This window comes from Neoarius graeffei, chromosome 3 (assembly GCF_027579695.1).
Source record: "Neoarius graeffei isolate fNeoGra1 chromosome 3, fNeoGra1.pri, whole genome shotgun sequence".
Taxonomy (NCBI): domain Eukaryota; kingdom Metazoa; phylum Chordata; class Actinopteri; order Siluriformes; family Ariidae; genus Neoarius; species Neoarius graeffei.
In genome coordinates this window covers 110,640,266-110,655,372 of record NC_083571.1, presented here as the reverse complement: position 1 = coordinate 110,655,372, position 15,107 = coordinate 110,640,266, and the positions used below count along the sequence as shown (strand labels likewise).

General features: G+C 41.2%; 1 protein-coding gene across 1 annotated transcript; it reads right to left on the bottom strand.

Moving 5' to 3' along the window:
- Positions 1 to 6,033: 6,033 nt before the first annotated feature.
- On the bottom strand, positions 6,034 to 14,796 carry LOC132883838 (proton-coupled zinc antiporter SLC30A1-like). The gene is made up of 2 exons (XM_060917895.1): positions 14,238 to 14,796; positions 6,034 to 7,471 (listed from the first exon to the last, which is right to left on the bottom strand). Exons 1-2 carry the CDS (start codon positions 14,794 to 14,796, stop codon positions 6,564 to 6,566), a joined length of 1,467 nt encoding a protein of 488 aa, XP_060773878.1. The 3' UTR covers positions 6,034 to 6,563.
- Positions 14,797 to 15,107: the final 311 nt, after the last annotated feature.

The window sequence follows — 15,107 nt, the reverse complement described above, 5'->3', positions numbered from 1 at the left end:
CCTTGCTGCTGGATGGCCGTCCTCAGATAGGCGAGTTCTGCTGGATCCATGTTTGGCCAGAATGTACTGTTATGGGTGGTGGAGGTGAAGTTTGGATCCAGAAGCAGAAAGACGCACACAGACAGTAATCCAATAAGTAAGGTGGTTTTAATCAAGGGAAAAAGGGCATGGCAAACAGGTAAACAAGACGAAAAAGTAGCAAAAATAGTCCATGTAAAAGAGGAGACAAAAACTTGTCAAAACAAATGAGGCAGGCAAGGACAAGAAAAACATTAGTGAAAAAACCATGAACAAGAAAAAACGCTAGTGCAAAAAAACAAACAAGAAAAAGCTAGTGCAAAAGAAAAAAACATGAACAAGGGAAAAACACTGGAGAGAAAAAAACCATGAAAAGCATTTAAGGCACAGAAACAGCTAGGGAAAACAAACGAGATGTTCTGGTAAGGTCTGGGTCTGAGAACGGCATTTATATAGGCAGCGGTGAAAACCAGGAAGTGAATTCAGGTGAGTGCTTGCTGAACAGGGAAGCAGGCAGGATGGAATTTCCGTCCCGGATCCGGATCGGCGCTGACATGGGAGATCTGTAATCTCCCGAGTGGATGTCCAGGGTGGAGCATGACAACAAGGGGTTTCAGGCAGTGACAATACTCACATTACTTTCAGTTTATTGATTGAAAGGGCAAAAATATTCATGTGAAATGCACTGTATGCCCCGGCGAGAGGTGTCTTTCAACCGCTGCTAACTCAATGAGCAACCTGTCAAAGCACTTGGCACGCCAGCATCGCAATACAAAACTTTTGGTGAAAGATCCTCCGGCTCGTCGGGCAGTTGAAGATGCTCAGGCACCAACCCCCCCTAAACAAGCTAAGCTTCTCTCATGTCTTGGAGCACAGCAGGTAACACAAAAAGAAATGAACAGACTAGTACCAGGGTATATCATGGAAGACATGCTTCCCCTGTCCACTATCGAATCACAGAGATTTAGAAAAATACTAAGTAAAATACCTGCGACTCAAATGCCACCATCATACAGGAAAACATTTTGCAGTTACCTGGACAAATGTTATTCCGACATGGAATCCAATCTTAGAAAAACTTTTGAGTCCCTGGATTATGTGTCAACCACCATGGATATCTGGACTGCAAACAATAAAATTTACCTAGGAATGACTGCTCACTGGATTGACAACATTAGTTTTAAGCGTGAAAGGGCTGCTCTAGCCTTCAAGAGAGTGAGAAGAAGGCATACCTACAATGTCCTAACTACTGAAATAGAACAGGTTCATTCAGCCTATTGACTAACCCATAAGGTAATGGCATGCATCACAGATAATGGCAGCAATTTTGTGAAAGCCTTCAGAATGTTTGAATCCGGTCAGCCTGATGATGGGTCTGACTCTGACAAGGAGCTATCTGATGATGAGGAAGTGACTTTCACTGATGTTGCTGAAGCGCTCTCCACAGAATCAGACGAGCCATTTTCACTGCCCCCTCACCTGCACTGTGCATGGCATACATTAAACCTGATTTCAAAAAATTACCTGGATAAATGGCTGACAAGTAACAATGAATGTAAAGCAGTTTACAGAAGTGCTCTCGCCAAGTGTACAGCTCTCCGGACAAAAACTAGGCCCTCTACTGTGGCTTCAGACCAGGTTGAGGATATGATCAAAAGAAAGCTCATCATACCTACTGCTACACGCTGGAACTCATCTCATGACGCTCTGTCTCTCATCACAGAAATCCCAATCACAGATTTAAACATCATTTGCTCTAGACTGGGTGTTAAAGCTATCACTGAGCGAGAGTATCAGTTCCTGAAAGAATATTATACAGTGTCAAAGCCTCTTGCTGCTGCATTAGATATACTACAAGGAGAAGATGATTGCTACTATGGCACCCTCCTGCCAACCCTGGAGATTCTCATGTCCAAGTTGCTTGCATTGAAGGATGGCCTTTCCCAGATGACAGCTGGCATGCCTGATGCTATTGTACAGGTAAACACATATTGAATAATAAAATTAATAGCCTAACATAATAGCCTATAGTGTATATGTAGCATTTGTTTAATATATAGCTGATATAGCCCAATATTTATGAGGCTGTAAAAAAATGTTTTCTGTAGTATATAGTATATTATATATTTTTGGTTAATTAAACTGTATATGTTTGCCTAATGTAGCCTATTATTTCCTATCACAGGTGATCAAAGATTTCCATCCATCTTGGACAGCAAGGATGCTCTCATGGCTGCTGCCACAATGCCCAAATTCAAGGACCACTGGCTCAAAGATGAGAAAAGGAGAGATGCTGTTAAAACCCCGCTAATTTCAGAGTGTTGTGCCTGGCTTCCTGAAGAGCCACAGATGAGACCAGCAGTTCAGAGCCCTGCCCCCTCCAGTCACAATGACTTTATGGAATTTGAAGAGGAGTTTTGAAGAGGCTTGCTCATTGGGGATAGATTAGGGATAAAATTAGCTCATGTTTTAAGTCGCTCAAATTCTGTAAAGCTGCTTTGCGACAATGTTTATTGTTAAAAGCGCTATACAAATAAACTTGACTTGACTTTTCCTACACAGCAGAGACAGAAGTCATGGAGTAATTGAAATTGCCCGTATCAGACTTGGAGTTTCTCAGACAGTTCGCCAGGATTAAGGATATTGCAAGGCAATACAACACTCCAATACTATCAAGTGCACCAGTCGAAAGGCTTTTCAGCCTGGGCAGTATTGTTCTGACCCCAAGGACGAACAGGCTGTCAGATAAAAGATTTGAAAGACTTTTACTCATGCGATGCAATCACTATTTCAAAGAATAGAGAGAAAAATTAATTGAATGAAATAAAGTTTAAGGGATAAAGTGCATTTTCTGTTTATTTAAGTGCATTTTCTGTTTCTATTTTATGGGATTAAGTGCAATTTCTGTTTCTATTTTTCTTTAACCACTTAAATTTTTTGCCATGATTCCTATAACAAGCTGGTTTTGTTCTCAAGAGTAGGCCTATGTTTTGTTCAGTGGGGTCTCATGTTTCCCAAAGCCTGTGTTTAAAACTTAATGTGTTGCTGCTGATTGACCCATCTGATTGCCGAGACCATACCTAGCCTCTTCTATCCTGTTGTTTGTGGATTTTACAGTGAGGCATATTTCTTTGTATGGACAGGCCTACTTACTGTTCTTTCAAATGAAAGGCCGAGTTTTAAATGCCTTTTTTTTTTTTTTACATTTATACGATATACACTATGTTGAAAGGCTAAGAGATGCCCTTACTGAAAACTGAAAATAAATGATGAAAGGGCCATTATATTTGTCCATGTATCTACACGGTAAATTTGGGAATTTGGATTAAGAAACTGAAAAGTAAAGTAATGAGTAGTGAAGTTACTTTTCAAATGCAGTAACGAGTAAAGTAATCTCATTACAATTTACAGAAGGAACTTGTAACTAATTACTTTTTTTTGAGTAACTACCCCAACAGTGGTTCTGATTCTCATTCTCATTCGCAGCTGCACGACTGTCAGAGATGCTATTTCAGACGAGTTTGACCTTTTTAGTGACCTTGACCTTGAGCGGATGACCCACTAAATGTTGGAGATTCTATTTGAGACCAATGGCCGTCTATCCTGAAAGTTTCATAAAGATTGGTCCAGCCATTTTCCCACAATGTTGCTAACAAAACAAACAAACAAAAACAAAGAAACCTGACCGAAAACAATACCTCACCTCACTTACTCTGTAGCAGGCGAGGTAATAAAGCCTTTTCCAAAGCCCTTTCTCCTAGCAACAGTGTTGTCACATCTTTCGCCACTCAAAATGAGCTTATGTGTTCCTGTGTCAAAAGCACAAATTCACAAGTCCCATTTAAACCAACCATTGTCAGGTAATAGTGAGCTGGGACAAAACTAATGACCACTGCTTGTGGTTTCACTTTCAGCCACTGAGTGAAACATGTCTTCACAGTTAACTTCTGTTGAGAGGTTTGTGCAAAGATGATTTGTGTCTTATGCTTACATGCAAGATCAGTCAGTGTTTCCTGATAGGTGTCAGATCAGATCCAATATGATCCATCATTTCCGTACTGATGCTTGAATAAACCTAGGTGTAATTTCTCTATGTCTAGTAGTACCAGAAACTTTTCTGTGTAAAGGTAAATTGCGCTCAGCCGCAGCATAAGAGACAGTCTCTTAAAGAGTTACGCTAGAACAGGAAATATGTTCTTACCTTAGGGCAGAGCTTCTTTGAAGAGATGTCTGTGGGGTCTTTTTATTCAGTGAAGTCTTCAGATCAATTAATAAACTCAATACTAAGCTTTGTCTTTTAACGAATCAGCCTTAAAGGGTTTTGGTTTATTTAAAGTACATAAAGCAATCAGTGTAATATTTGAGTACAAAATGAATCTGAAACAGTAGTAAAAAATGAAATAAAAATGGCTACAATGAACAATTCTATCAACAGTAAACCCGTGAGAAACTAGCCATCATATCTGAGAGCAAAAAAAAAAAGATTGACTGATAAATTGTCACCAAAAAGGTTTCTACAATATAGCCTACCTTTAAAAATGTGGATGATAAGAGCCTGAGTTCTAAGCATCCTAACCCCTGAGGCAAACCAAAACCTACTGGGGTTTACCATGTGTCTTTGATAGTTATGGCCCTTTTCCACTACCCTTTTTCAGCTCACTTCAGCTCGCTTCAGCCCGACACGGCTCGCGTTTCGACTACCAAAAACCAGCACGACTCAGCTCGTTTCAGCCCTGCTTAGCCCCTAAAACTCGCACCGTTTTGGAGTGGGGCTGAAGCGAGCCAAACCGTGCTGACTGAGGTTGGGGGCGTGAGCAGACACTCCCCTGTGCACTGATTGGTGAGGAGGCGTGTCCTCACATGCCCACACACGCCCCGCGAGCGCGCTGGGATCTGTAAACACCGCAAACCCGGAAGAAGAAGAATTACGAATTACGAGAATTTCTGAAGCCTTATGCGCCTCGCCTCATCTATACGCTCTTGCCAGTATCTGTTGGCGTTGTCAAGCCACAGCACCAAGACCAGCAACACTAACGACTCCATGTCCTCCATGTTTATTGTTTACTATTCGGGTCGTGAGACTACCGCTGAAAAGCTCACTGAATCAGTGACATACAGAGCATCGTGCACGAGTTCGCGGAGCGCAAGGCTCGTCGTATGCCCTTCAAATAATGCGCGCAGTAGGCTATTGATGTTTTATTATGAGCCATGTACAGTATGTCGCCTAATGTTTTTTTTGTTTCTGAGTTACATGTTCGTTTGAAGGACTTAATGTACAAACTAACATAGTTGCACCCCGTAGTGTTGAAATTGGTAAACACAGTGCATTCAGTGAGGTTTGCACCGCCCTCCTTTTATTTCTGACTCTTCCTGTCACTGCTGCAACCTCTGAGCGCTCATTCGTATGCCCTTCAAATAATGTGCGCAGTATAGGCTATTGATGTTTTATTATGAGCCATGTACAGTATCCTAATGTTTTTTGTTTCTGAGTTACATGTTCGTTTGAAGGACTTGATGTACTAAATAACATAGTTGCACCCGGTAGTGTTGAAATTGGTAAACACCGCAGTTGCGGACATTTTGTAGCCTAAAATGATGTTATGATAAGCTTTAATAAAGGGTCCGGTCATTTGCCCCGCCCCCGGCCCGGCTCTGACTTGTTCCGCCACTGTCACTGATGTCACTGTTTGCGCTGCTTAACGACATCACATGACGTCCACCCACTTTCGCTAACTCCACCCAATGTGTCCACCCACTTCCAGCCAGCACGGTTCAGCGCGGTTGTAGTCGAAATGCAACTCCAACAGCCCCGCTCAGCCCGACTCAGCTCGACTCGGCACGGCACGGCTCAGCCGCGTTTGTAGTGGAAAAGCGGCATTAATGAGCCAAGCCAAAAATAAATCAGAAACCAGAGAACATCCTTATAACATCAGCAAGTGTCGATGAAAAGGAATGGAAATATTCTTCATTTAACTTTAACATCTTTTGTAAGATAGACTAAATATATTTCTTCCTCTGCAATACATGCTAAATATATTTCTTTACTCATAATCCCACAGTTTGTTTACACATGCAAGAGATAACTTTGTTATCTGAAACACTCCGGTCTCTAATCAGCTGAAGCAGCAAGTGCAGAGGGATTCCCTAACCCCACAGAGGTTTCAGTATGACACACAAAGTTCACAGAATACAGTCAAGCAGACAAAGCTTCAATTTCCTTCATCAGCCTAAGATTCGCTTGTGATAATGGAGCTCTTTGCAGTCGATCCCTGATCTCCACAAGCTTCCACTCACTGTCTTCACAAAGTCTCCTAAAAGCCCTTCTTCTGATTCTGCAACACTTCTCGGCTTCACTTTTCTCCTCCCTTTCTTCCTGCTTTGCGATTTAAATGCACAAATTCCATTACATGCTCAGTATTGAATCGGTGCATCCTTCTTTGTCTCAAATGGCTCTGATTTTCGAATTCATCAACTGTACAGGACCTTTTGGATAGATTTATGTTTTCTGGTGTCTTTATTAATGTATTCTTTGTATTCATTCGTCCTTATAAAGATGACTCCACCTCACTGGTGATGGCCACGTCCTTTGAAGCCACTTGAACTTGAGGCTCGCTTTCCAGAGACTCACTAATGACCTCTAGAGTGGTGGAGCCAGGGGGTTCAGCTTCACTCTCGCTCTCCATACCTGTGTTTTTGTTGTCAGCGGCTTTGGCATTTTGACAGCAGAGTTTAGTGGCACACTGCGTGCGGCAGGAGAGCTCACAGAGTGAGGCGTGCAACTCGGAGCTCACCATGACAAATTCAGGCTGGATGGTGGTGGCGTGGATGCCTTCATCATGAAAGAAGGCCTTCATGCGCTTGGCCACACTCATGTAAGAGGCGGGGTCTCGGCATTTGATGTGTGCCGTGGCGATGAAGCGACTCCCGGCGAGCTGCCAGATGTGTAGCTCGTGCACAGCCAGAACACCATTGATCTGGCGCAGACGAGTGCTTAGGAGACTCACATCGAACTGTTTGGGGACAGTCTGCAGCAGGATAAGCGCTGACTCCTTCAGGAGTGGGTACGTCATGTACAGAAGAATGCAAACCATGATGAGGCACAGAGTTGGGTCCAGGTACAGCACCCAGCAGGGCCCAGCTATGGAGAATGGGGTGCTCATGTTGTTTAGCTCTTCCTCGCCAAACCCCACAAGCGTGTGGTTAAGGTGATAGTGGCCACTGCAGTGTGTGTTGGCAACACACGGGTTCTTGCAGGGAACACCGGGCTCACATGGGCGCCATACAAAGGTGAAGATGATAGAGCTGACCACGACAATGACGGAGCCAAGAGCATCACCCAGAACATAAAGGAAAACACCACGCATGTTCAGCTGGGACGCTGAGGACGCATCATTCTCCTGCTCAAGGTCATGCTCGTGAGTCAGCTCGTCATTCAGCTGCACAGTTGATAACTCTGTCATACCAACACAAAAAAACACCACAGACAAGGCAGAAAGAAAACGTGAAACACTTAAGTGGCTCATGATCAAAATTAAGATGAAGTAAATGTCCCCGATTGTTAATTTCTAGCAGTTAAACAAATGAACCAGTATTAGTCAATTGAACTACAAAAGGGAATTTTGTGAATAAATTATGAACAAAATAAGATGGCAATGATAAAAATAAAAATCTTCTCAAACACCTGAATTGAACAAGAGACAGGTTAATATTTAAACACTGTTTCATTAGTTTAATTAGATGTCAAATAAAATATAAAAGATACATCTCTGGCTCATAAATCATCCTTCATGTATTTTTTTTTTTTTTAATTAAGAGAATTTAGTTAAGAAACTGAATTGGCTGACTTCACCTAGCCAACATGTTTGGAGGCATTCAGTGAAAATGGGTTGTTGAATCCAATTAAATTTTCAAAACATTCATATGGATTTTGAAGATTTTAGTTGATAATTTAAAGGGGAAAAGCAAGAAATGCTTCCCAGAGGTTTAAAAAAAAAAGTAGCCAACAATTTTAATGCAAAATCATCAGTGAAAGACAAGCCAAGAATTCCCAGAAACATGCTGAACAAACTGGCAGGCAAAGACAACAGTGAAATAAGTGTTTCATTAACAAACTGAAAAGTATGAAAACATTTAAACCAGCAACTGATGAGAACATGAAAACCAAATAAGCAATATCCATGTAATGATCATGTAATTAATCAAGGTTTTGACATGGTATAATACAAGTTTCTTAAGAAATCATGGAACAAATTACTTAAAATTTAACCATAATCCTTTAGGACTAATGTTGGAAAGGAACAAACATTTAGAAACCTCCTAAACGTTCACCCAAAAAGGTTTATGCTGCATTCTAACATTAGTTACTAAACTGATTCACAAAAAAAGAAAATGTATTTATGCAAACAACATTACATATTAATTTCTAGTTGTAGTTTGAACTGCTTCAAAAACTGCAAAAAAATGTTTTGGAATGGCCAAGTCAAAGTCCTGACCTTAATCCAATGGAAATGTTGTGGAAGGACCTGAAGCGAGCAGTTCATGTCAGGAAACCCACCAACATCCCAGAGTTGAAGCTGTTCTGTACGGAGGAATGGGCTAAAATTCCTCCAAGCCGGTGTGCAGGACTGATCAACAGTTACCGCAAATGTTTAGTTGCAGTTATTGCTGCACAAGGGGCTCACACCAGATACTGAAAGCAAAGGTTCACATACTTTTGCCACCCACAGATATGTAATAATGGATCATTTTCCTCAATAAATAAATGACCAAGTATAATATTTTTGTCTCATTTGTTTAACTGGGTTCTCTTTATCTACTTTTAGGACTTGTGTGAAAATCTGATGTTGTTTTAGGTAATATTTATGCAGAAATATATCATGTAAATCTACTTCAAATTTTTTTCCAAGAAAATCTTGTAGATTTTATGGTGGTGCTTGAAAGTTTGCGAACCCTTTAGAATTTTCTATATTTCTGCATAAATATGACCTAAAACAACATCAGATTTTCACACAAGTCCTAAAAGTAGACAAAGAGAACCCAGTTAAACAAATGAGACAAAAATATCAAAAATATTATACTTGGTCATTTATTTATTGAGGAAAATGATCCAATATTACATATCTGTGAGTGGCAAAAGTATGTGAACCTCTAGGATTAGATACAACACACACACACACACTCTATATATATATATATATATATATATATATATATATATATATATATATATATATATATATATATATATAGTGTGTGTGTGTGTGTGTGTGTGTATTTTTTATTTATTTATTTTTCATCAAATAATAAAGATGAAAAAGCAACAGAAATCTGGAGTGTGCATAGGTATTCACACACACACACACACACACACACACACACACACACACACCTTTGTAGAGCCACATTTTGCTGCAATTACAATTGCAAGTCTCTTTGGGTTATGTCTCTGTTAGCTTAGCACATCTAGCCCTTTTTTTTTGCTCATTCCTTTTCGCCCATCATTCCTTCAGTCCTGACCAGCTTTCCTGTCCCTGCAGATGGAAAATATCCCCACAGCATGATGCTGCCACCACCATGCTTCACTGTAGGAACGGTGTTCTCAGGGTGTTGGGTTTGCACCACACATGGCATTTCCCATGATGGCCAAAAAGATCAATTTTAGTCTCATCTGACCAGAGAATCTTCTTCCATGTGTTTGGGGAGTCTGCCATATGCTGTTGGGCAAACTCCAAACATGTTTTCTTCTTTTTTTCTGTCAGCAATGGCTTTTTTCTGGTCACTCTTCCATAAAGCCCCACTCTGTGGAGTGTATGGCTTAAAGTGGTCCTATGGACAGATACTCCCATCTCTGCTATAGATCTTTGCAGCTCCTTCAGTGTTATCTTTGGTGTCTTTGTTGTATCTCTGATTAATGCCCTCCTTGCCTGGTCTGTGAGTTTCGGTGGGCGGCCTTCTCTTGTCAGGTTTGTAGTGGCGACATATTCTTTCCATTTTGCTATAATGGATTTAATAGTGCTCCCTGGGATATTCAAAGTTTGGGATATTTTTTATAACCCAACCCTGATCTATACTTCTCCACAACTTTGTCTCTGACCTGTTTAGAGTGCTCCTTGGTTTTCATGTTGTTTGCTTCGTAGTGTTGCAGAGTCAGGGTCCTTCCAGAACAGGTTGATTTATACAGACATCATGTGACAGATCATGTGACACTGATCACACACAGGTGGATCTTAATCAACTAATTATGTGACTTAGGAAATTAATTGGTTGGACCAGCTCTTATTTAGGGGTTTCATACAAAAGGGGGTTAATACCTATGCACACTCCAGATTTCTGTTTTTTCATCTTAATTATTGTTTGTCACTATGCACATTTTACTTCCAGCTTGTAATGCAACAAAACAGGACAAACACCAAGGGGATGAAAGGTTTTGCAAGACACTATATATGCACACTCCAGATTTTTACCACAACAGGCTTGACTGCGCTTTGTGAACAGCACACTTCTCAATTCACTTCTCAGTTATCACAACTATTAAAAGTATTTGCAAACTGTTAAATTTAATACTTTTTACAGGTCTATGAAATTTTTTTTTCTGTTGTTTCTCTTTCATAAAAAAAGGCTTTCTTAGCTTAAAAAAAGTGATATTTCTGTCCATTTAAACAAATGAACCCGGGCAAAAATCTCACATTTTTCAGATGAATTTTTGTGGTACACCTAATGAGTATAGATAACTAATGTTCACTATACTTGTGCACTGTTATTCAACTCAAACACAAGCTAATAGATTTTATTTCACATTCATGAACACAAAACATTCTCCTCCTACTGCATCTTTCAGGCTGGAAGATGAAGACAAAATAAAATAATCTGAAACAGGAGGAAGGGATGGGGCTTAATATCAAAGTGTTTGAAAGAAATGTCAATCATTCCAGATTCATATGTCAACTGGCTCATCTGTCATTCTTGCTGCATGGAGGAATAAAAAGTGACAGCTCTTCCTATATATTTTTGAGTGATAACATATAGCAGTGTGTGTCTGATGTTTGTCCAGCATTTATTTGTGGTAATTAATATACCGAGTAAAAACAGTTCTAACAGCTAGACTGTGCAGGTGGCAGGATTTGAAAAAGAATAGCGTATGCTGTAGCACTGAGGAGCTCTGTGCCACTGAAAGTTTTTCTTCAACTTGTTAGATCAACAAGGCAAAAAAAAATTTTCTGGTAGCAGTTATAGCAATAGCTCATGAAACCTGCTTGTACATTGTGAATGAATAACTGATACTTGATGATACATAAAATCTGATAATCTACAGTGGTGCTTGAAAGTTTGTGAACCCTTTAGAATTTTCCATATTTCTGCATAAATATGACCTAAAACATCATCAGATTTTCACACAAGTCCTAAAAGTAGATAAAGAGAACCCAGTTAAACAAATGAGACAAAAATATTACACTTGGTCATTTATTTATTGAGGAAAATGATCCAATATTACATATCTGTGAGTGGCAAAAGTATGTGAACCTCTAGGATTAGCAGTTAATATGAAGGTGAAATTAGAGTCAGGTGTTTTAAATCAATGGGATGACAATCAGGTGTGAGTGGGCACCCTGTTTTATTTAAAGAACAGGGATCTATCAAAGTCTGATCTTCACAACACATGTTTGTGGAAGTGTATCATGGCACGAACAAAGGAGATTTCTGAGGACCTCAGAAAAAGCGTTGTTGATGCTCATCAGGCTGGAAAAGGTTACAAAACCATCTCTAAAGAGTTTGGACTCCACCAATCCACAGTCAGACAGATTGTGTACAAATGGAGGAAATTCAAGACCATTGTTACCCTCCCCAGGAGTGGTCAACCAACAAAGATCACTCCAAGAGCAAGGCGTGTAATAGTCAGCGAGGTCACAAAGGACCTCAGGGTAACTTCTAAGCAACTGAAGGCCTCTCTCACATTGGCTAATGTTAATGTTCATGAGTCCACTGTCAGGAGAGCACTGAACAACAATGGTGTGCATGGCAGGGCTGCAAGGAGAAAGCCACTGCTCTCCAAAAAGAACATTGCTGCTCGTCTGCAGTTTGCTAAAGATCATGTGGACAAGCCAGAAGGCTATTGGAAAAATGTTTTGTGGACGGATGAGACCAAAATAGAACTTTTTGGTTTAAATGAGAAGTGTTATGTTTGAAGAAAGGAAAACACTGCATTCCAGCATAAGAACCTTATCCCATCTGTGAAACATGGTGGTGGTAGTATCATGGTTTGGGCCTGTTTTGCTGCATCTGGGCCAGGACGGCTTACCATCATTGATGGAACAATGAACTCTGAATTATACCAGCAAATTCTAAAGGAAAATATCAGGACATCTGTCCATGAACTTAATCTCAAGAGAAGGTGGGTCATGCAGCAAGACAACGACCCTAAGCACACAAGTCGTTCTACCAAAGAATGGTTAAAGAAGAATAAAGTTAATGTTTTGGAATGGCCAAGTCAAAGTCCTGACCTTAATCCAATAGAAATGTTGTGGAATGGACCTGAAGTGAGCAGTTCATGTGAGGAAACCCACCAACATCCCAGAGTTGAAGCTGTTCTGTACGGAGGAACGGGCTAAAATTCCTCCAAGCCAGTGTGCAGGACTGATCAACAGTTACCGGAAATGTTTAGTTGCAGTTATTGCTGCACAAGGGGGTCACACCAGATACTGAAAGCAAAGGTTCACATACTTTTGCCACTCACAGATATGTAATATTGGATCATTTTCCTCAATAAATAAATGACCAAGTATAATATTTTTGTCTCATTTGTTTAACTGGGTTCTCTTTATCTATTTTTAGGACTTGTGTGAAAATCTGATGACGTTTTAGGTCATATTTATGCAGAAATCTAGAAAATTCTAAAGGGTTCACAAACTTTCAAGCACCACTGTACTTGTCTTGTCACCTGGGCTTAGCTATTTGACCTTAATATAAGCAAACCAGAAGTAAATTGTGTTTCTGGGATGAGTGATATGAGACATATGACGAGGGATTAACCCATATGTCTTTTCTGGGATGATACTGATACCGATTATTATTAGTAACCAAAGACACCGATAGCTAAGATTTGGAGCCGATACTGTTTTACTATAAATCAGGGTTTTTTTAGCTTGAAAATTTGCAAGAATTAAATTCTTACTCACAACTTACATTAAATGAACTATTATCAAAATTGTATTTATTATTGAGTCCTTATAATTATTAGCAAGGGCGGCACGGTGGTGTAGTGGTTAGCGCTGTCGCCTCACAGCAAGAAGGTCCGGGTTCGAGCCCCGTGGCCGGCGAGGGCCTTTCTGTGCGGAGTTTGCATGTTCTCCCCGTGTCCGCGTGGGTTTCCTCCGGGTGCTCCGGTTTCCCCCACAGTCCAAAGACATGCAGGTCAGGTTAACTGGTGACACTAAATTGACCGTAGGTGTGAATGTGAGTGTGAATGGTTGTCTGTGTCTATGTGTCAGCCCTGTGATGACCTGGCGACTTGTCCAGGGTGTACCCCGCCTTTCGCCCGTAGTCAGCTGGGATAGGCTCCAGCTTGCCTGCGACCCTGTAGAACAGGATAAAGCGGCTAGAGATAATGAGAGATGAGATGAGATAATTATTAGCCTGTTTGACAGATCATTTGAAGTAATTTGGTATGCAGGTATTTAAATCTGAACACCTAAAAAACAAGGAGAAACTTGATAAACACAGTCAACTTGGACCTGTTGTGTCAGTGGAACGTTCAAGAATAAAAAGCTCCAATGACCAGCCAAAATATGATAATCCATCGTGAATAAAGAGAACAAAGAAACTATTATTTTATTACTACATAAAATTATTCTGCACTGAGGGGTATGTGGATGATTTTTTTAAAATTAAAATTAAAGGGGTCTCCGAGCACAAAGGACATAACAGTCAGCTAGTCAGCTAAATAGTTAGCAAAATTCACTAGCTAGGGAGTCCACAGTGCCTGGTTGCCTAGCAACTACATTCACTCATTGAACAGTGAGTGACTCCTTCATGTCCGGCTCATAACACACCTGAGCAGGTATTAAAAGGTGATAGGATTACCTGTAAAAATACTGAAGAAGGAAAAAAAAAACCTCTGGTTTGGAGTAAATGTGATTTTAACTCTAAATAGGCTCTTTAATCTGGAGCACATGAATGAAAAGTAAGGTGAAATGTGAAAGTGTGAACTCAAAGCCCACTCTCACCAGCTGCTCCCCTGCTGTCGGGGTTCATGCCGTTCGGGCTGTTCCTCCCGTGACCTCTGGTGACCAGGTTGTTGGTCTCCTCTCCAGCAGATCTGCAGTGAGTGGACGTCTCGCTCTTGCTTGTGTTCCTCTTGGCATGCTTCATCTTGCCATGGCTGTGGAAAAGACACAGCCCCAGCAGGTTCACCACGAGCCCCGCGACCCCGACGGTGATCACCACGATTGGGTTCTCAATCTCGTGCAGCTCAGTGAAGTGCTCGATAGCCTTGAGCACAATAGTGAAGCAGAGCGCAGTGAGGAGCACAGCATTGATGAGGGCGCCCATCACCTCGGCGCGGATCCAGCCGAACGTGTTCTTCTTGGTGGACTGCGTGCGCTCGGCAAAACACACCGCCACTAGCGCCACGATCAGCGCCATCACATCCAACAGCATGTAGAAAGAGTCCAAGCGCATCGCAAGTGATGACGTGAGCTGGCTCACTACCACCTCGACCACGAAAAAACTGAACGTTAACGACAGCATGCACAGCAAACGGGCGTGGTTGGGTTCACAAGCCATGGTTTCCTCCGCAGGCGAGAGCTACTCAGCGAGAACACCACACACCAACACACACACACAGCTAACACAACACACGAACAAAACAATGCGAACCGGCACTGGACAGCAAATTCACCCAGTCATACAAGGTTTCGCATTCAATTCCGAACACAATTCAAGTGATAAACCTTATTTGTGATGTCTCGTGCCTTGTTCAATGAATCGTGACAGAGGGAGGGGTGAAGAGCACCGAATGGCATTTTGTAGACAGAGTCCAAACTTTGCACCCGCACTGGCAAAGTTTCCACACAAACCAAGGCAGTTTCCCATAA